The sequence below is a fragment of the Poecilia latipinna genome, unplaced genomic scaffold (assembly GCF_001443285.1).
Source record: "Poecilia latipinna isolate Pla-1442-1.1 unplaced genomic scaffold, P_latipinna-1.0 Scaffold731, whole genome shotgun sequence".
NCBI classification, from domain to species: domain Eukaryota; kingdom Metazoa; phylum Chordata; class Actinopteri; order Cyprinodontiformes; family Poeciliidae; genus Poecilia; species Poecilia latipinna.
In genome coordinates, this window is record NW_015113347.1 from 52,759 (window position 1) to 74,493 (window position 21,735).

General features: G+C 38.8%; 4 protein-coding genes across 5 annotated transcripts in view; all 4 read right to left on the reverse strand.

Moving 5' to 3' along the window:
- Positions 1 to 9,074, reverse strand: part of hspa4b (heat shock protein 4b) — a 14,789-nt gene extending 5,715 nt beyond the window's left edge. The window contains exons 1-13 of the mRNA XM_015045534.1: positions 8,762 to 9,074; positions 6,738 to 6,795; positions 6,388 to 6,528; positions 4,951 to 5,073; positions 4,276 to 4,375; positions 4,014 to 4,147; positions 2,991 to 3,235; positions 2,826 to 2,902; positions 2,581 to 2,732; positions 2,375 to 2,481; positions 2,155 to 2,288; positions 1,610 to 1,794; positions 312 to 407 (exon numbers count right to left, since the gene is read on the reverse strand). Of these exons, the coding sequence (XP_014901020.1) occupies positions 312 to 407; positions 1,610 to 1,794; positions 2,155 to 2,288; positions 2,375 to 2,481; positions 2,581 to 2,732; positions 2,826 to 2,902; positions 2,991 to 3,235; positions 4,014 to 4,147; positions 4,276 to 4,375; positions 4,951 to 5,073; positions 6,388 to 6,528; positions 6,738 to 6,795; positions 8,762 to 8,868 (1,659 nt within the window). The 5' untranslated portion in view covers positions 8,869 to 9,074. The remainder of the gene's footprint in view (positions 1 to 311; positions 408 to 1,609; positions 1,795 to 2,154; positions 2,289 to 2,374; positions 2,482 to 2,580; positions 2,733 to 2,825; positions 2,903 to 2,990; positions 3,236 to 4,013; positions 4,148 to 4,275; positions 4,376 to 4,950; positions 5,074 to 6,387; positions 6,529 to 6,737; positions 6,796 to 8,761) is intronic.
- Positions 9,075 to 9,945: 871 nt separating this feature from the next.
- uqcrq (ubiquinol-cytochrome c reductase, complex III subunit VII) lies at positions 9,946 to 11,616 on the reverse strand. 2 transcript variants are annotated; one of them, XM_015045537.1, is made up of 3 exons: positions 11,512 to 11,616; positions 10,453 to 10,624; positions 9,946 to 10,123 (listed from the first exon to the last, which is right to left on the reverse strand). In XM_015045537.1, the coding sequence occupies exons 2-3, from the start codon at positions 10,604 to 10,606 to the stop codon at positions 10,029 to 10,031; spliced, it is 249 nt and encodes an 82-aa protein (XP_014901023.1). In that variant the 5' UTR covers positions 10,607 to 10,624; positions 11,512 to 11,616; the 3' UTR covers positions 9,946 to 10,028. The 2 variants fall into 2 exon arrangements, with proteins under 2 accessions (XP_014901023.1, XP_014901022.1); XM_015045536.1 differs by lacking the exon at positions 11,512 to 11,616 and adding an exon at positions 11,340 to 11,434.
- A 1,736-nt stretch (positions 11,617 to 13,352) lies between these two features.
- On the reverse strand, positions 13,353 to 16,338 carry gdf9 (growth differentiation factor 9). Its single transcript, XM_015045535.1, has 2 exons — positions 15,869 to 16,338; positions 13,353 to 14,948 (listed from the first exon to the last, which is right to left on the reverse strand). The coding sequence occupies exons 1-2, from the start codon at positions 16,221 to 16,223 to the stop codon at positions 14,020 to 14,022; spliced, it is 1,284 nt and encodes a 427-aa protein (XP_014901021.1). The 5' UTR covers positions 16,224 to 16,338; the 3' UTR covers positions 13,353 to 14,019.
- Positions 16,339 to 18,920: 2,582 nt separating this feature from the next.
- On the reverse strand, positions 18,921 to 21,541 carry sowahab (sosondowah ankyrin repeat domain family member Ab). The gene has a single exon (XM_015045538.1). The coding sequence runs from the start codon at positions 21,019 to 21,021 to the stop codon at positions 19,762 to 19,764; it is 1,260 nt and encodes a 419-aa protein (XP_014901024.1). The 5' UTR covers positions 21,022 to 21,541; the 3' UTR covers positions 18,921 to 19,761.
- Between the last annotated feature and the right edge of the window lie 194 nt (positions 21,542 to 21,735).

Genomic DNA, 21,735 nt, shown 5'->3' on the forward strand with positions numbered 1-21,735 from the left:
GGGCGGGGTTTATCTTTTTCCCCTTTTTTTCTGCCTTGGTGTTCTTAAAAAAAAAAAAAAAAAAAAAAAATGGAGAGAAAGAAGAAGAAAGTAGATTTAAAACATCACATATTCCCGCAGATATTTACAGGCTAATTAGGTGTTTGTAAAAATTAATATAGAAAAACCAGAAACATGATGAAACAAACTGATAGATCTTTAAATATGAGGCTCTTATGCATCATTTCATCTTCTAAAATACAAACAAAGTGGTGGATGCAAAAGTCACATGTTTTAATAAATTTGCATTGCATGGAAAAAGAGCATCTTACCTCCATTTCTTCGCTCTCATTTGGCGTCTTGTCGTCTGTCTGTTTCTGAGCATCGCCCTGGGCCGACTGCGTTTCCTGATCAGTCTGCATCTTAGTCTGAAGACACAAACATGCAACATTACGTCTCAAAAGAAGGCGGCACGGCAAACATGAAACGAGATGAAAGTTTTCATATTAAGCTTAATGTTGGGCCCTTCGTCCAGTCAGCACCTCGTTAATTCAGGGCACCAAAAAGCCACTTTTTAAAAAGCATGTTTTTAATTTGTCCTCCCTTTTACAGAGCTGCTGCTCAGTCTGAGAGTTAGTCATGTAAAATATGGCTAAACGTTTCAAATTCCCCATCAATATTACCCAAACATTCTGAAGCTCAAAACAAGTCATGGAAAACGGTTCATTTGTTGAGGATTTTGCAAGCTCAATGTCCCCCCCCATGCTGAAAGCAATTTATAAAGTTTCAAGTGACAATAAACTGTTTAATTTTATGATGCTCAAATGTTTATAAATCTGGCAGATTTAGGCTTAATTAATCAACTAAACTTGCTATTAGTATTTATTCTTCTCACTGAAAAGGATATAGCTGTTTATCCAAATATGATGCAAAAAGAGAAACTTTTTTGTTTTAATTCAGTTCAAATTGTAAGAGTCTATGGGAAAATTCAAGTTTCCTTTCTTCAGTCGTTCTAGTTGACCGTGGTCACAGGACGTTGGTATTCACCCACACTTTTTATACAATGGAGCAGACCACCGGGCCACATCTCTCCTGTTTTAGACTACATCATTCCCCTACCCACCAGGGTGTTTTATGCATTTGTGCATAAAACACAACACTTCGCCCAGAGGTCTGTTGAAATAGTTCGACCCGGGCCCGATGTTGAGAGAAGGAGAGGAAGATTCCACCCTCCGGAAACAATGGCGCAATTTTTGTCACGCGACTACATCAAGAGTAAATTTCGACACTTTGGCTGAAGAATGGGAGAGCCTTGAGGCACACAAGCTTGCCTGGCCTTTCCAAAAATCCCTTCTGGGGAAAGAAGACAACTTTTGGGCCGCTGTTTTGAAGTCATTGTGCTTTTGCCACAATGATGTAGCCTTAATCTAGAATTAGACGAAACAGGCAGTAATTCCCTAGAAAGCCATCCGTTGCAACATTGGGTGCTGTTATAGCTAATTAAGATTTATCCATTGAATACAGACAAGGATGTGAATTATTTTGGATACTTAGTGTGACAAGAGTGGCTTTAAGATCTAAAGAAGACTTCAACTACTTCTCAGCGACACCAGTTCTTTGACTGCAGTACCTCTCCATCTTTGTCGGACACCTGCTCAGTTTCCATGGGCTCCTCTGTCTCATCAGACTTCTGCACTTCGACCAGGGAGGCGCTGGAGACGCTGAAGATGCCGTGGATATTCACCCGGACCTTGACCTTCACCTTTGAGCTCTCACCTGAAGCCTGTGGGACAACCTTCTGGATCACAAACTGGCCTGGAAGAGAAAATAAGACAAGAGTTTTCACACTTGATTAAAAGAATGCGAGTAAAAAATAGGAAATATAATGTTCCTACAATTTTTAATGTTTCCATGGAAAATATTACTACAACAATCAGGTTTTAAATATGGAATTTTCAGAAATCCCAAACTGGAATAAAAAAAAATAGAAGAACTGATTAAATGAGTGAAGAAAACAACACACAGAAGAACTAAATGAAGAACTTAAACAAGGAAATAAGGAATGAACAAAGAAAACTTTTAGACAATGCGATAGGGAGTTTGGGAAAACTTTCAGTCTACATGACAGAACGTAGGACTTGGTCTCAGAGTCTTTCAAATGTCTGGGTTTCTCACCAATGGTAGGATCAGGATATGGCAGCTCATTAGGACTACTGTAATAGGCCTCCAAGGAGAAAGGCTCCTTCCGGTAGAAGGTGAGTACTTTGGAGAACGGTGCTGCGTGGTTCTTAGGAAACACCTCGCAATCACTGCAATAACAAATCAAAACTACGTTAAACAGAAAACTCAAGCAGAAGAAATCAACTCCGGCTGATACTAGTCGTTTTTATCTCACCTTAGACCTTCCTCTGCAGCCGAATGCCACTTCAGAGAGATCGGATAAGGGACGACGTCTGTGATGGAAAATTCCCTGACTTTGAAGGCAGGAGACAGTATTGCACACTGTGGGGAATATAGGTTACCTCATTAGTTTCTCTGGTGACACACTGCTCTCAGGCAGAAACAGGTCGAGACCAGCTGTGAATGCTGGGCGTAATGTACCTGCAGGGCGCATCCTCTGGCCACTGCTTCATCAGCATTCAGGGTGGTGCTCAACTCCTTCCCGAAGAATTTGCTGATCCTCTCTTTGACGGAGGGAATTCTGGACGCTCCTCCGACTATCTCTACTGCATAGATGTCTTCCTTTTTCAGCTCTTATCAAAGAAAAGAAGGAAACAGTTTCAAACTCACTGAAGCCAGCCAGGCAGGTCAGAGAGGGAGTTAAAAGTCGGTGAAATTTCACTCACTGGCTTGTTCCAACAGGCTATGCAGAGGAGGTTCGACTCGGGCCAAAATATCAACACACATCTCTTCGAACTGACCCCTTAGGCAAGAAAACGGGAACATTACGTAAGCGGTGAAGACACGAACAACGAGCACAAGCAGGAGGACGCGTCCGTTGTTGGTTTTACCTGTTCATGTGTGCCGATACGTCGATGTCGTTCATGAAGCACTCGATGTTCAAGGGCAGGTCAGAGGAGTTGGCGCTCATCAGCTTCTTCAGCTTCTCACACTCCTGGTAGAGCCGGACCAGAGCCCTGGGCTTGGTCTTCACATCCAGTTTGTACTTCTTCCCAAATTCTTCGCAGAAATGCTTCACCAAGACTTCGTCGAAGTCCTTTCCGCCCAGCAGCTGATCGCAGGCCGTGGCGAGGACCTGAGAGGCGGTGAGATGTTTGTGAGAATAAATGAAGCAGGCAGCGAAGAACCGATCAGAATTTCACAGGTTTGGGTTTTGCAACGCGTCAATATAAATAGTAATGTAAGATGATATTGGAACAGCGTTGAAATGAGTTCTTTCTAGCCTTCCAATGGTTAGAGGCTATTAATTATTCATATTAGGAGGAGATGCAACATCTCACTCTGTATGAGAAAGCAGTTGATGTAAAATATGTTTTTATTAGTGTATAAAAAAAGACATTTATTACAGATTTGGCATTAAAATATAACGTTAGGAGTCATTTTGCCGAGCACCAGTCTTTGTGTAATTGATGTGTATTATGGATCCAGCATGGTCCATAATATAAAAGGGTTGGAAGGTCAAAACAATAAATAGAGCAACTCTACTGCTCTCCATTGTGCTGAAAGTCTTGATCTCTCTCACACTCTCACAGCCTGACCAGTTGATATGTCACAACAATACAGGTTCTTTTTAAAGAGTCACGCATCTTGGTGCAAATTCATAAGAAACACCTCACAGAAATTAAAAACTTTGTTATTCAGCATCAGCTTCCAAACTAAAGAGTGGCATCCTCGGTGTGACCTGGGAGTGTGTGGTACATTCACTGACCGGTAAAAGAAAAGATTTCTTTAGGAAGCCAATCTTCCAGTTAAGAGTGACGGCTGATCTGATTATGGTCAACTAATTTACATTGCATGTCTAAAAGACAGCTAAATATAAAGAAGTCACTTTGGGTGTTTTGTAGAAGTCGTACCTTGAGCTTGCCCTTGTTAAAAGCGCACACTGATGTCTGGTATCCAGAGTGGCCCAGGTCCACGAACACAACATTCCTGGCTTTCTCCTCGGGAGCAGGGAGATCCTGTTTATAAATCCCATACGCCAATGCAACTGTAGGAATAATTATAACAATAAAAAAGAGGTAGGTAAATTACAGAGAATAAAGGCTGAAATTATAATAGCGGATCAACTCTACTGATGCAGGAGATAACTACCTGACCTAAAGTCTTATTACAAACCTGCAGTGGTTTCATTCATAAGCCTCAGGCAGTTTAGTCCAGCAATCTGAGCTGCATCCATCACCGATCTCCTCTCAGCATCGGTGTAGTAGCAGGGAACCTAAACACAACAGAAGAGCATTTAAAGTTGCATAATGCTGGTAAATTAACCATCATTTTTACTAAAAACAGCCTACAGACTGGCTTGTATCAACCAGTCAAGTGTGAATCACTATAATTCAACATCAAAGAAACATCTGATTATAATTAGACTTAATTTATTTGTTGCGTTTGTTTGAGGTAATTTTGGAGGAACGGATTGCTCTAAAATCATATTTCCTTCATCACAAATCAGCTCCAAGAACTTTATTGTTGCTCTGTTTTTATGTTTTTTTGGGATTAGTTTTAAATGTGAAGTTATTTTCATAATGAAAATAGTAATGCTGCATTCAATGAAGAACACATTATAATAGAGATACTTTATTTCCCTTTGCGATTAATGAAGTATTTCAATTTATTCATTCATTCATACTACTGAGAAATAATTTACTGTTGACATAACTAATCTACAACTTCTCATGAGAGCTTACCGCTAAGACCCAAACAAAACACAGGACAACAGGCCAGAAAACCTCCAGACAAGTCAAATCAAGTGGAAGAGCTGAAGTGGAGTAATGGGTGTCAGTGGAAACTTACAGAGACAACGCAGTCTGCCACGGGCTTCTTCAGCGCACCCTCGGCTGTCTCCTTCAGCTTGGTCAGCAGCATGGCAGTGACCTGCTCAATGCTGAACACCTTCTCCTCCTCCATGTACATCACCTGTGGTACCAGAAGCACAACCGCATAACATTTCTTCATGCAACTCTGATTAAAGTTAAGAGTGAATGATTCCAGCTGAAGATGGAAAAACAAACATCAATTAAAACGGTAATCGATTTGTCCAAATGCACTCTTTAGTTTTGGGTTTTTACAGCAATAATGTCTATATAATGCACCGCTGTGAACTGAGCAAAGGTGACCCTGTTATGGCACTAATGTGTAACAACTCCACACAGTACAGGTGCAGTAAATAATTTCCATGTCCAAGAGCTGCTGAAAGCATCTCTCATCATGTCAGGCATTATTGCAATATTTACTGTTTACGATATCCACGTCACAAAGAAATGCTTACATCCGATCTCTGGTGGGACACTACATTTTAACTGTCAAGCTTCAAACAGCCCTTAATGTCCACACATTGTGCATATTTTTAGTGGTGAGAGTGAAAGAGTGGTCAGGACAGGGTTTAATGATAAAGAAATGAGTCAGCAAACTGTGGGTTGTTCACAGTTTTCAGCATCAGTATCCCAGTTTCCAGATATCATGCAGTCTAACAAAACCCAAATGAATCAATTGTATAAACGCATTGGTCAGAAGAAAAATCACCTTTTCATCACTATTCTCCCTCTAATGGTGTAACCTGTTCTACATGTGACAATAATCTCCTGTATTCTGTAAAAATCTTTTTTTTAAAAAAGAGAGCAAAAAGAGAAGTCTTTTCTTCCAGAGAAAACATCTGGGCCGAGATTTTCTCAAAATTCTGTGGAAGAATGTGTCTAATAAAAACAAACTTGAACTTTTTGTCATAACTGTGCTAATCTTGGCACACACAAAAAAAATCACATCACTAAAAAAAAAATTATATGTATATAATAATTGACCTGAAGGAAAACACTTGTGAAATGGAATAGTCAGAGTTTAGAACGTCTAGAATGTCACAGGAAAAGGACAGAAAAGCTTTGAAATTATTTACTACGGTTTCATTTTTGACTAATTCCTATTAGTCAAAAATAGAAATACTGCCACTGCAGTATTTCTACTGCAGTGGCAGTAGAAATACTTTCTACTGCCACTGCAGCTGAGGCTCAATAAATAGGCATCTGCTCACAATTATTCACTTCATGAAAGTTAACTAGATTTGGAAAAGACCAGAACGTCTCACAATCATTCAGTGAAATATTTGTCCCTCTATTTATGATTTACTACTTTGAAAACAAAATGTGCCGACACTACAGAATACTCAGACTGCGAAGTGGGATTTGAAAAAGAAATATAAATAAAAGTAGAAGTGGCTGCCTCTAGGTTTTCTCTTACCTTGATGCCTGTTGTTCCTGATGGCATTTGTGCAATGTCATAGACCAAGCTATTTTTGAGGGACTGCACATACGGGTCTGAAAAGGCTCTGCCATGAAACCTCTTGAATCCTTGGACTGTATTCTTGCAGTTTGTGACGACCTGTAGCACAGAAACAATAACCCGCCGTTAGCCCTCAGAAAATACCGAGCTGGGACATTTTTAGCTTTACGGTTATCCTTTGTCTGTGCTGGATAGCGTGTCTACTGTACCCATGTCCAGTATCGTCCTCGGTTCCCTATAGAAAAACTAACCTTTTTGTCACTTGGACAATCATGTGCCGAGCGGCTCCAGAGTTTAGTAAAACATACCTGACTTTTCGCAGCTGCACCAATAGCTCGATTCCGGGGTCCAAATGAAACACATGCTCTACAGTGGAAAAAAAAGACATTTAATTTCACCTAAAAACTTTTATTTTTATGTTAAAAATACTCGGCATCGGCTGGTTATTTACAAAATTTTGAAAGTTGTACTGGGTAAACTTGTTACAAAAAAAAACTTCTATGATGCCATTACTATGATGTAAAGTCCTGGTAAAGAGATAGAAGAGAGAGCCAGAGTGCATCGAGTTATTTTTCTGGAATTACGGAGTAAAGAGTAACACAGTACTGCCCCCCTCCATGTTGTTGCTTTACAAATTCAGCAACTTGTAAATTATTCTTTTCAAAAACATTGGATCCAAGAGCAACAGGGGAAAGAGTACATGTGCATCAAATACTTGAAAGTAACTATTTTACTTGACATATATTTATTCTGTATTTTTGCTTAACTCTTTGAACCAGAATCAAATAACTGGTAAAAATAAATAAATAAATAAATAAATAAATAAATATACACACACACACACAAAATAACATTAAATAAAAACAGTGTTCCTAATGCCTTATTTTAGCAGCAGTGGAATAATGCAATGCCTTTGTTTTAAATAAAAACAATATTTTTCAATTAATAATACCACCATTGCTTCCCCCCACCCCCCAAAAAGCTTTCATAGTGAGAACCACACACCGGCCAGTGCCCAGTCAAGAAAGATCACCTTCAAACAGTTTCACCAAACAAGTATTTAAATGGCAACCATAAAAATAAAAATATGATGTATTGCAGCAGATTTATATGATGGGCTAGTAGGGCCAGGCTAAGAATATTTTGTTACTCAAAACAATTAAAAATAAAGTTATATTAGGAGAATAAAGCAGTGATTTTATGAGAAGATAAAACATAAAAAAGCAGTTTTACCATGGCATGAAAATGAGAAATGTTGAGCATCTTGTGAAGTGACACTTTGGCATTAATTTTACAAACAAGGAAATATTTAATCTTTTAACACATCAGAATCAAATTACTATTAGTAGCAGGACTTTAAAACCATTGTGCAAATAACTGTATCCAATTTGAAGAAAGAATCAAATGGACTTGCCAGGCTGCTCAAGCGAGATCTTGATAACCCCAAAGTGTTTTTCCTCATTAAAATGGTTTTTTCATCCAATTTTACAACTTTCTAATGGCAATATTGTCTTTAATCTACTACTATGACTATATTCTTATTGTCTCTTTGTTCTCATAATATAATGACTATATTCTCATAATTTAAAAAAAAACATTCATTACATTAATTTTCTTAGTCTAGTCTTAGGCAGTTATACTACAATGGAACAAAAAATAAATTGCTGAAACAATTCAGACTGTAGCAAAACCCAAACAAAACAATTACCACTAAAGATGGCAAGAGAATTTGGGCAAAAAACCCAGGCTTCAAGATCTTTATTGGCTTCTGTGTGTTGTATCTTGTAATTATGCAGTATTCTTTTTTTTTAAAAACGACTCATGTTCATGATTTAATTATATGCAGTCAAATCCTATAAAAAAATTGTTCACTCGTAATTGTCCCTGTGCAAACTGGACGGGTCTGAATAAAAAACACAACGGACTGATCGCGGGTTTTAACAGAGGGATGCAACCGGCCTCCTCTCATCATGTGCTATTTATGCCTGCATCACCTGATTGGGCCTGTCAATTACATACCAATCTTTTATCAAGAACGTACGCATTACTTTAAGAGTCATAGATAATATTTTAATAAACGTAAAAAAGAAGACCATTTCTTCACAGGCCAATACATTCGAATTAGCTGGCGTTAGCTTTAGCACTCACATGCCTCAACATTTCCTGTTGTGAAATCGGTTAGCATGCTAACTAGCCATGTAGCAACATTAGCTTCATACATTGTTATGATGAACTTAAAAAAAAATATCCAATTCATTTATGTTTAGCACTTACACACATTTAAGCAGCATGACTAAAACCCTGAAATAAATTTGCAAGTACTTGTACTTACGGTGTACACCGGTCGCTGTATTCATTAGCGACAGTTTCAATCCCTCCGGCTCTGGCTACTGCTACATAGCAGTTCATAAACCCGACGTCAAAACCCACAACGGACATATTTTCGCTAACTAGCTAAACCAGTTCAGAGTGATAAGGAGGAATTACAAATAAAGTTAAGTGCTAATAGTAAAAGTAGCAGCTCTGGTGGCTTTCAGTTAACAGATGTAGATCCACCCTTGCTCTTGTTCCATGAAACTAAGCAGCAGCAGCATGCGGTGCGCCCGGCGGATCTGCGTGAGAGCGTTCAGGAATTTTCTGACAGTTCGTCGACCAATGACGTTTCACTGCAGAGACGCACTAGAGCCCGCAAGGGTGCGCCACCTACAGTTAAAAAAGGTTACTACTACTTGGGAGGCAAATGATTTATTTTTAAGTAATCCAAAAAGTGATAATTTTATCTTCTGCAACTTAATGTAAGTTAGTATACTGTATTCATAGTTTGTGCTTACTGTTTTTATTTTCAATAACTTGCAACATTTAGTTTTTATTTAAATGAACTTAATATCTTATTTGATTTGTGTCAGTTTGTGGCTTTTTGTCTATTTTAATCTGAATGTATCTTTAATAAAGTATTAAAATTGTCTGCCTTTTTATTATTTTTCATGTGAATTTCCTGTTGATTTTTATACTTAAGTCATCATGGTCTGAATGCTTACAATTTATTTAAAACATCCACCAATTAATACAGTTACCAAATGTGTTTCTAAAGAAAAATATAAATATTTCAAAATTGGAGTTATTTTAAATTCAAGTATTGCTTTTATTGTACAATAATAAAAAAAACTAGTTTGTTTGAATTGTCTTGTTTTTTTTAGTAATGGAGGTCATAGTATGTGGTATTATATTCATAAGGAATCTGGTCTCTACAGATAAGAAAAAGAAAAAAAACCCTCAAAAGTACAAATCAAATGTTATACACACCACCAGACCTGAAAGTCCCACTACTTCAATAATCAACTCTGAAAATGGTTCTACATATTTTCAAAATTTAAGCCTATGCCTTTTGTCTGTACAAACAAAATCAGATATTTTTCAAATAATTACAAATTAATTTCTAATAAGTTCAGTTTTGTGTTATAACACAAAAAGATAACTAATGTGAAACAGTGAGGAGACTATCCAAACAAACAGAACTGATTTCACACAAACATTTTCAATTTTTATTGGTTACACAGAGTTAAAGTTAACAAAGCAGCTTTTCAGAAGATGGAAAACGTTCATTCGTCATTGGCGTAGTCAGCAGGATTCTTTTTCTTGCCTTGCTCATGGGTCATGTTGCCCCAGCTGTAGATCAGATACGTGAGGATCATGGCTGCAAAAGAAAGCAAAAATTAGCAAAAGTTAAGCCCATTTACTGAATTTTACACAGGCAGTTAATTTCTGCTAAAACTATATATGGAGACAGCAAAGCACACCTGACCAGAATTTACTAAATATACACAAGACATGTTTTGTCACAGAATAGCAATGACCACTGACCTGTAAAGACTTAAGACTGATCAATAAAACTGATCAGTCTATGAAAAAAAATAAATAAATAAAAAAAAGTAAAATATCAACAAGGCATATTCGACACACACCGTTCACCTGCAGTCAGTCGCAAAAAGTAAAACAAAATATGGCATAATCATGTAAACTCACGGGGGGCAACTTTAAAGAAAGAAGCTGTGAATCTTCTCCACACGTTGGGGATACCCTTTGAGAAGTAGTTGGCGAAAGCCTTCTGCTCAAAGGGCGACAGGCTGTACGTGATCACATGTCTGACCTTGGCTAAATCTCCAAAGTGGCGGCCCATGTTCACCAGAGAGCTGATCTGAAAACACAGATAAATGACAGTTATGAACACACAACCATTGACTCTCAAACTAAAATGTGTCCAGAATGTAAATAGTTGAATCAAATAAAACTAGGCTTAGGAGAAATACTGTACTTTACTGCAAAGAATTTCATTTTTATGCATGATTGTAGTTATAAAAAAAACAAAAAAACAAACCGTTATTAAAATTATGGCTCCAAAATTTCTTGGTGGAGTATTAGTTTATAATCTTGTAATTTTTGGGGGTTACATATGCGGTTTGAAGAAGACTGTTTACATTAAATTTCAGTAAATAACATGAAAAAAAAAGTTGCTTAAAGCAAAGCTTGTTTAGGCCACAGAGGAAAGTAAACTAAAAAAACAAAGACTAAGATTTCATTACATATCACACATCCCATCCTCACTTAGGCACTGGCTACTTGGCCATCAGCGACGTTAACAGCTTTTGCTATTCTGATTTAAAACAAAAAAGCGCTGTTAGTCAGTTAAAAAACACCTCATTATAAACTTTACAGGGGGCCGACCATTACCTAAGTCAGTGTCATGAAAACTACGTGGTAATGTGGCAAACTAAAGCAATTTTCTTATTGAAACGTGATAAATAGAGCATTAATAGGTACATATTCTTGACGAACATATATCCTTAAACACTTATTTAATAAGTATAATGCGAATATCAAGTTAAATGTTAGCGACAACAATTAGCACCAACCGCTAACGTATAAACATCTTTAGAAGATTTGAAATCTTCACGCGGATGTAGCTGCCATATCATAGGAGAGTAAATTGGCCTAGTCAAATGAAAGCGCTCACATTCAAAACCTAACAGGGAAAGAACATAGTTAAGAAAAAAACGAATTTAAAACGTTGACATTGAGACGCACCGTTCGGCCTCTTCGCAGACGGATTTCTAGAAACTTTCCGGGTCAACGTCTTCTTCTTCTGCCGCTTTAAAACACTGAGGGCATTGGCGCCATCAAACGGACTGGAGTCTCCATAGACAAGAGTTTCCTTCACCTAAATGGATCAAATTGAGTTATTGGAGAGTGGAGAAAAGAAAATATACTATAATTTCTTAAGATGAAGGTTTTCAATGTATTTTTAAGTAAACAGACATGGATCTCAGTCATGAATGTGACCATATTCTGCAGTTCAGGCAGAAATGTTAGATTATAGATTTCGTAACATTTAAAACAAAAACTCCTTACCTTTTAGTTGCAATAGTTTTGATAGAGCATTAGATACAAACATAGCTACATCTGAAAAAAAAGAATGTAGAGAAAAGCCAAATATTTGTTAAATTTTCAGAAAGTTTCATGCACTTGATTGGAACACAGTTTGCAGTGATTATCACATTAGTGCCACATGGCATGGTGGAAATCGGACTGTGGTTCTGCTGAGGTGCAGTGTAAGCCAAGATTGCTCTTTTAGTGGCCTTCAGGACATCTACATTATTGGCCCTGGCGTCTCCTCTTCCTTTTGTACTCTGTAGATTCTCTATAGGATGCAGTTCAGGCCAGTTTGCAGGCCAATCAAATATAGCAACACCACAGTCATTGAATCAGTTTTCGATATTGGAGGTGACTTCAAGACGTGGAGCCTGAGCCTCAATTATCCAAATGACAAGTAGTATATGTCAATATGTATAATTAATATAAAAGAAGACTTTCACTTTCTAAAATGAGCAGCAAAAAACAAAAAAACATTTCATAAATTATTTTAGATGGATACTTGTGAATCCTACCAATATGGACAGACCCATGGTTCACTCTCAATTCAAGGTAGATGGACCACATACCTCTTAAAGCCTTCAAATGTCTGAATCCTTACTGGGGTGAGATGGTGGCCGTAGTTAGGAAGATGAATGTCAAGAGTTTAACCCTTGGATCTCTGAACCCACAACTGGATCTCGGACTGGCCAAAGACAATGGATGAGTAGCAGAATATGCAACGCAGAGACTGAGAAAAGCAAAAACTGACAACTTAAAAACTATTAGGCACCAAGGGGGATGTTTAACCAGGTAGAGGCATGCAATTTACTAGACATGCATTCTATAAACTAGCATTTAAAGCTTTCAAAAAGCTTGAAAATCTAGGATAGGCACCCAGAGGAATGAGTGATGGCATCACAAATAGAAAAATAGATATAACAATTAGAGCATCAACCAGTCAAAAACAGTGACTAAAAGTCATGAAAAACACAAAGCTGTGCAAGTAAATTTGTCAGTTTCATGGGGGATGTAACCTAGATCCCTGGCTTGGGGATCTACAAACTTTTACAACCCAAAGAGTCATTTTTGCACTCATCCCAGCTAAATAAAACTTTGGAGCCACAGGTATTACATCAACTTTTAGAAAAATTTACGTATTTATGGAAAGCGTCAAAAAGCAAGAGTTTGTTCTTTATAATTTTTGAGCCAAAGGTATTAATAACCATAATGCAGGGTCCAAAGAGCCACTTGCAGAACCCTTGGACTTGGTGGTAGGAGTACAGTGTCCAGCATTGGGAGCAGACAGAGCTATATTTACACAAAACACAGCAGCACATCATTCAGGCTTAAAATGTGACCCATCATCACATTTTCTAATGTTTCCATAAGAAATTGCATCCTTTCATCATCATTAGCCAGACTAGATGCATTCATTTTTCAGTTCTCTAGATGCAGGTACCAGCAAGAACCACGCAGATATAAAAACATTTGATGAATGGACTCAGACAGAGAGGTCTATGCATATTTTTTTATTTTCCACTTTTCAGAGTATATCAACTCATTTCACTCCTTTTGGATATTCCATAAACCGAGCACAGACAGTCAATTCATCAAGTTTGCATAAATAGACATGATACATTAATCACATTTAACCAGTATAAATACAAGCATAGTCAGTTTGCAAAGGCACTTTTTGACAATAAATATACACTGAAACCCTGACAACTTTCACTCTGCAAATTATGAAGACAGTGACTTGTAGTAATCACAGGAATAAAAGTATATGTAAAAAGAGTTACTGGGGGTGTTTGATTTTTTTCTTTTTTTCAGAAGAGGACTACTTAAAAGAAAATTAACAGACAACTCACACATAATTAGCAAAAGAGAAACATAAAAAAAATGACACTTTTTTTTGCAAGTGATCAACTCAGCTATAAACTGTATTTTGAGCAGGATGCATCTGCACCACGTTTTAACAAAAAGGAAAACAAAACACCACAGTCCCCTTTCAGATGATAAAATACTTTTACTTTAACACCCCTGCTCCTGAAATTTTTTTTAATGTTACTTTTTTTTTTTTTTTTACAGCTTTATGAATTCATTTAGTTTCAATGTACAGTGGTCAGTTGCAGATAAATTGAGATGGTCCAGAAGAACTAGCATCGTAGCAGTCATGGTGGTTCAGCGACACGTACACCTGGTAGCAATCATGTCCTTAAACTCTTTGTAGGCATAGGAGCCATCTTCTTCAAAGATCATGACGCTCAGGGGGCTGTAGTTGGACGGAACGCACGATGGTCTGGGGACAGAGGAGTCTAGCTTCTCGTAGATAATGTTTTGCACCATGGTGTGGACGGGGGAACCGTAGATGAAGCCCATGGCTCTTGGGCAGATGCCTCTGCAGTACCTGGGGTTGTACTTTGGTGGGAAAACAATCCAGTGATCCAGCTTGAGCTGACTGAATCGCACCCTGAAGTCATACAGGGCACAGTCTGTGGTTGGGAATTCAGAGCTGGATTTAAGCTCGGGCAGCTGCATGTCTAGGCCTTTATCTCCACGCTTGCTCTTCAGAGACGCCCTCCTCCACCTCCTCTTTTCTCCGTGCCTTTGTGCCGATTCGAAAACTTGCTTCTGAAACGTGTCCAACGCAGTGGATGACCATAGATCTGCACTGGAACTCACCAGCGACCTCTGGTGGGCGATTTTGCTTGTGTCATTGAGATATAGAATCAGAGGAGGAGACCTCAGGGTGAATCCAAAAGGAGATCTGAAACCATTGCTCCCAGCTCTTTGCTCCTCAGGACAGGAGATGTTAACAAGAAGGTGGACATTCCTCTTTTGCACTGGTTGAAGAAACAAGGTAACATCCACTTCCACCCAGTTCCTGCGCCGCCTCTTGTGCGCGTTGTCTGTGAGGTTCAGGGTATGGGAGATCCCAGCACACAGCTGGCACTGGTTGGACTGCTCATGCTCCTTTATGCTCAGGTAACACACAGAGCCGACAGCTGCCGGGTTGTTAAGGTTGAAACTGTACAGCAGGGACGACTTCAGGAGCTGCTCTTTCCTTCTTACTTGATCAAGGCTGTAGGACAAATCCTGTGTAAAAGTTTCTGAAAGAGAAGACAAGATCCAGGTACTGCACCAGACTAGATTCACCAACAATGCCTTGAAAAAGTATTCATCACATTACAGCCAGAAACTGATTTGATCAAAATAGTAGTGCATCTGAGAGCACTGCATCTTTTTTTATTTATACATTTTCTACAAATAAATAGTACATTTTTGTTTGGAATTTCAGAGACATGTTGTCAATAGTTCATAGAATAATAGAACAATGTTCATTTTACTCAAACATTTACCTATAAAAAGTAAAATCAGATCATTTCAAGTTGTCCCTTAATTTTTCCACAGCTGTAAATTTCAAAGTGGAACTGGTATTTGCATGGAACCCCTGCAATGATGACTCTAAAAACAGCCACATGGGACCAGTATCTGACATTTTAGATGCTTTCCTCAGTTCAAGAAACTTGAATAAGTCATTACCAGGCCTGAGTAGATATTGACATGGTTCCTCCAGATTGTTTTCATCTGATCATTTCATACTTTTTAAGATTAATTTTCCATAGTTTTCAGCCACTCGCATTTAATTTTGGGAGGGAAGGAAGGAAAGACACACGGAGAGAAATGAAAATGAAGGACCAAACAATGAAGGACACAAAGGAAAAAGAAAGAAAGGACAATGAAAGAAAGCAGTAAGAACACAAGGAGGGAAAGAAGAAGGAATGAGAAAACAGAAAGCATGCAGAGGACGACACAATATGAAAATAATCTTTTATAATAATACTATAGTATTAATTATAAAAAAATGTTAGAGAACCCTTGATCCATATAAAGGTTCTCAAATATTTCAGACCATTTTATTTAAGCAATTGTCCTAATGAGTTTTCACTTTAGGTCTTCAGGCCCAAATCATCACTGTAAAAATCTTATGCCCCAACCTGAAACCTAGAATCATTACATCGCTGCTCACCGTTGTTGCTTTGTGCAGGACATTCATCTTGGGGCTTGATCAGCCTGATGGTGTTGTAAACTTCATCTCCATCAACGCTCCTCTGCATCCTGGTTGACTTCTTGTAAACCTCCGTCAGATATTTCACGTATCTGTGCTCGGGTTTCACCTTTTTCCTCGCGTCCAAGCTCCACCTGGTCCCTCCGTGCTCCGAGAGGGCTTTGAGCAGCGGGGAGAGGATGCTGCTGTACGGGTAGGTCAGGGCGCTCAGGTTGTGCAGAGCATCGGAGGGGCTAACCAGCGGGGGGCTGCACGACGCCAGAATCAGGAGTAACCAACCAACAACCGCTAACATCAGCATTTGTTTTCCCATCATAAACAAGAAAACCGGTCAGACGAAAGCAACAGAGACTCTCTGCGGGGAGAGAGCTCGAGGGAAGCGGAGCAGGTGTCGCCGCAGATCAGCGCGCGCAGGTGTTGCCAATCATCACCTGCGTCAATCAGAAACTTTTCCTTTTTCAAGGAAAAGAAGAAGAGAGCCCGCGGGATTTGAGATATGCATGTACACACAAATTAATAATAACTTTAGCTTAAAAAGACGCCCTTTCTCTGGAATAGCAAACTCCTCCTTCCACTGCGTCATGTTGATCTGTTTATTCTAGCACGAATTATTATTACAGAAATTAATTAAATTTTCACTGTTACTAGAAAAAGGGAAATTATGGGCTTTATTTCCAGCAATGCTGGATGAAAAATATTTCCAGTAAAGCTTTACGTCCACTTTATTGGACTGATGAACAATCGCAATTACATAAAATTAATACGTCACCGTTTTTTTGTTTTGTTTTTATTATTATTATTATTATTATTATTATTATTTTACCTGGCCAATGGGGTTGAATTCTTTCTTTGGTGCATTTACACAAGCTTCCCAGCAGGTGGCAGTGCATTGAGTGTAACATCAAAGTTCATTGAAGTGCCTTTTTATACAGTTTGGATTGCACACTTTATTTTGAAGGGGGAAAAAAAACATAAATAGAATCAGCTTTTAGGATAGTTTCCATATTTTCCTGTAACCAGAAGGGCTTCAGCAAAGTTTCAGCATTTTTATCTGTAAAATAAGTTTAGAGCCATAATCACAAATATACATTGTTTTAATGTATCACATTAAACCCAAACAGAAAGTTTATCACTGTAATAAAATATGGAAAAGTTTAAAGGGTATGAATACCTTTTCTAATTTGTTGAAGTTTCCTTGTGCAGCAGGGAATGCAAGTCAAAACTGAACAAAATTGAATTGTATTTTCCACAAATGCATTAAAAATAAATAAATAATTTAAGAACCTTATAATCTCCTAAACTTTGGTTGCCTAAAACATGTTGCTGATACCAAAGGTTGTGCCACTGTCAGTCAAGATAAACTGTGATTTATTTGCTGTTGTCTCTCCTGATAGAGACTTTGTTGTCAGCTATTCTGTTTAGTCAGCTGGAGCTTTTCTCCTGATGTATATGCTAAAGCATTCCTTACGTTGGGAAATATGAAGAATTTGCAGCTGTGTTGTCTCCACTGATTAGCATTACACCAGATAAGTACATATTTGGTTCGTCATCAAGGCTGTGTGACATAGTCAGAAACACCATAATTTTAAAGTTTTACTTTAGTCACAGAGTCTTGTAACACATTTGTAAAATAGTGCATCTCAGAAAAGATACAGCTAAACTTAGTATTGTTCTTTTGTTGCCATCAGTTTTATCTTTTAGTTTTGTTAAATAATTGTCCAGTTGGCTTTGGACAAGTTTTTATCTCACCCCTCATAGCTGTGACAAGCTGCAGAGAGTATTAACCCTGTTCTACAAATCTGTCAAAGTGCATTGAATTTTGTCTTGCTTTTGAGCTTTGATCTATAACTGAATGATCATCTTTTCTAACCATTGAATCCTTTGACAATGTCAAAGAAAACTTTAAGCTAATCACTTGGTTCAGTATAATATTTATATGAGTGCAAACATCTTTTGTCCAAGCAGAAAAGGCTTTGTTTCCTACTAACTACAAAGAGGACATTGTTCTGCTGCTGTTTTGATAGTGACGACATCATCCGTGTCTCTTTTCATGTCTTCAGAGACTCATTTTCTGGGCCAGCAAAAGAAAAAAAAAAAATCGTACTTTTTCCGTGCACAAAACATAACACATACCCTCTCAAACAAGAAGCAGAAAATCCCTGCTGTAATGGATGTTTGGTCTGAGAATAGAGGAAGGCTCGGTCATTAGAAGAGGGCTAATTGCATTTATTCAAATAAACTGTAAAAATCTAATAATGTTACACTTTAGACAAATTCTTAACTAGAAAATATGAAGAACTACTTTTTAAAGTGCATCACACTTAACTAAAAAAAAAAATCAACAGTTATAAAATACATACAGAATGCATCTATACAAATTTTTAGTTTGCTAAGAAACATGAGAATTTCTATTTCACATTTAAAATGAGTTACTCTGTGGTTTAAACTAATACTATTATCTATATTATTATATTAGTATAGAATTTAAAGCTACTAGCTAGACATTTCTGTAAAATCAACCCATATTATGTTAGATATTGTTTGCCACCGATACATCAGTCAGTATCTATTAGTTTTGCTATTTTATCTAAATTGTTATTTAATAATGACAATTCTATGCTCCCAAAAGCAAGCTTGATCACACATGCCACTGGTGACATCACACAAGGCATAAGCTTAGGAATTAAAGGCTTAGGTAAAATCTCTCCATAACATCACGTAGTCTGGTCGCTGCTTTGCATTAGAATGATTTTCAAGTCCAAGTGACGATTTCTGCAGAAAAGCCGTATCACCACCAACTTGAGCCAGTTGACTTACTCACATAGAGCTCGGCCCCTGTTACCTCCTCCTGGCCTACACCTGCAGCACAGTCCATTACTGCGCTACTAAAGTCAACGCTCCAGGGAAGAAGTTAGATAAATATTATCTCTCCAGTGTGAGAAAGAGAGAGGTCGCCGAGTCAAACTCAAACATGTGAGGTCGAACCCCTCGCCATCTCAGATGCCTCAGAAGATAAGACAGAGAAGAATCAGCAGGTTTTTAATCCAATGTGCTTTCTACAAATTTTGTATTTTGGAAGTCCGTGTTTCATTAGCCTGCTGTGTTTTTATGGTCAGTGTTCATTAGTCAATAAATACAACAACAAAGAAACAGCAGTGCTACAAAATCAAAAGTTACATCTACAGGTATTTTACACATTAGGTTAAAAGAAAAACGTAAACATTACAATTTGTTGAAAATGAGTCATTCGTCGTTAATACTAATAAACAAAAATGATATACTATGCATAAATAGTAAGCTTATCAAACCAGTGATACACTGTACAAAGCTGTACAAGACAGTACACTAGCTGTGGATTGGCTGCGTCAAGGTACACAAAGGTTTTAAATCCACCAAAATGTTTCCACCATGCCTCTTGAAGGGTTTAAAGTCCTTTAAATTATATATCAGACATATATCTGGAGTAAATACAGTTTTGCAGTATAAATCAAAGAGTAATCCAGCCCTTCGCCCCTGCACTTTTTCACCAACGTGAAAGCTGCATGTGCCATGTCTGTCCAGCTCACTGAAGACCAGCTGCAGAAGTGGACAGCCAGACAAATTAGGTTGCATTAATCTATATAGGACATAAGGATAAATAACTTAACTTGAAAAAAATGTTGATTTCAAAACCACAACTCTATCAAGGCGGAGACTATTTGACATATTTGGTGAAATCTAAATCAAAAATAACAATGATGATTCTGGTACAGGTACATCTTGTTGGTTAAAATAAAATCGAATCATGTTTTTGTTTTACCAGCTGTCCATATCTTAACAGTTGTGACATCCCTAGATTCACTTGTGGGCCCCTCTTACCACTCATGAGCAAACCTGCAAGTCTTATGTTTCTTTCCTAAGTGAGGGTGGAACAGTTTGCTGATAGTGTTGAAGCCTCTTGTGTGCTCCTTGTACTCCTCGCCCTCCATCTTCTCTCCGCTCTGCTGAGGTCCTCCCAGTAGGGCCCTGACCTCAGCCGACGCACCTTTCCCCAGGTAGTGAAGCGCCTTCTTGCCGTCATTGTCCCTTTCGCTCACGCTGGCTCCGTAGCGCTGCACGAGAGCAACCATGACCTCAGAGTGACCATGCATGGCTGCAATGTGCAAAGGCGTGTACCCTCCGTGTGCTTTGCTGTTGACATTCACGCAGGTGCCTCTTTTGCTGGAAACATCAATGAGTTTGTGTATGATCTCACAGCTGCCGTCCTTTGCAGCCCAGTGCAAGGCTGTGAAACCTGACATGAAATCCTTCTTCTGTGCTAAGCGTGTGTCCTGCAGCAGCAAAGCATATATTTGTCCCCACAACCCAGCAGCACACTTAACAAGCCACTCATGGGCTATTGGCTCCAAAGGCACAGACTCATCATCAGCCTGTCTGAGGGTCTTGTTTTGGGGCCTCACCAGGGGAGAACCTGGTGCCTGCTTGGCTTCTGTCTGCTTGGATTTCCAACACTGAGGCTCTTTTATTAACTCCCTCTGATGAGATGAGGAGTTGGAAGTTGGAGCTGGGAGTGATGGAACTCGGATGGCTGCTTTGTCAGGGTTTCCATGCTGCTGATGCACCTGGGAGCGTAATCCGTCTCTTGCTCCCGCTGCGGAGTCTCTCTCTGGGGATCTGACTGCTATGACAGCGAACACAGCCCCGGATTTACTCGCTCTGCACGGCTGATCTCGGGAGATATTCAGGACTTTAACCGTGGCCGAATCCGCCGTGGATACAGCAGGCCCGCTTTCCTGCAAACTCTCCACGCAGCTTTTATCATCACTGTAGTAGTTGCTTACACTTGACGAGCGCCGCGCGTTGCTGTTCGCGGTTTGACCGAAAAGGCTCTGATCCATCTCCTCTTTCACAAAGTCCTGGTACCTCTTCCTCACCACCACGAACTTCACCTCGTCGATCTGTCTGACCACCGCGACGCTGTTCACCAGCTTCTTGAACAGCTCTCTATTGTGCTGCTTTTCCGCGGGATCGCCGCTGTTGATGAGGCTCTTGAAATGGTTCACCAGCTCGGAATTTTTCACTTTGCCTCCGCGCTCCAGCAGAAAACACAACACGGCTTCCTGGGTCAGAGCCATGGCTCCGCTTTTCCTACGTAAAATACGACAGCTACAGGTGAGAGATGAGGAGGATAACTGCGCTGCGCGTCCCGCTCCGTCCTCTCTGTTGTCCTCCACCACAACCTGCCGCTTCCGGCGCCTCGCCAAATCTGTCCAGCCCGTTTAATATGCAGACACTCCCCGACCAAAGGCTGTCCAGGGGCTCCTGCAGGGGATCAGCGTCACTATTAAAGAAAAAGAAAAGAAAAGAAAAGAAAAACTACATTGGAGTTCAAACTGTCTAGTAGAGTATAACAAGTTTTCCCTAATTATTACATTATTTTGTTGACTTTGTATATCATCTGTTTGTGTTTTAAAATACCCGAGTAACACACTGCCCCATCCCCCTTTTTTACATTCTTTTGGACTAGTATTTTGCATTAAATAATTTAAACATGCAAAAATGACTGAATAGATACCGTCTTAGTTTGAATAAAGCAGCAACGCTTTTTTGCATCCTTTTTGACTTTTGATAAAGACTGACATTAAGAGTCTAGATTAAAACCAGGATGTCTTCATGTTCGAAAGGGAACTAATATCCGTATTTTAGCAGCATTATTAACTGTGACCTATAGAGTTAAGATGAAAGAACAACAACAAACATCAACAACAACAAAAACACACAAACACAAGCTATTTGGTCCTACTGCTTTTGTTACATGCCAAACCTAAAATATTACAGAGCAAACAATT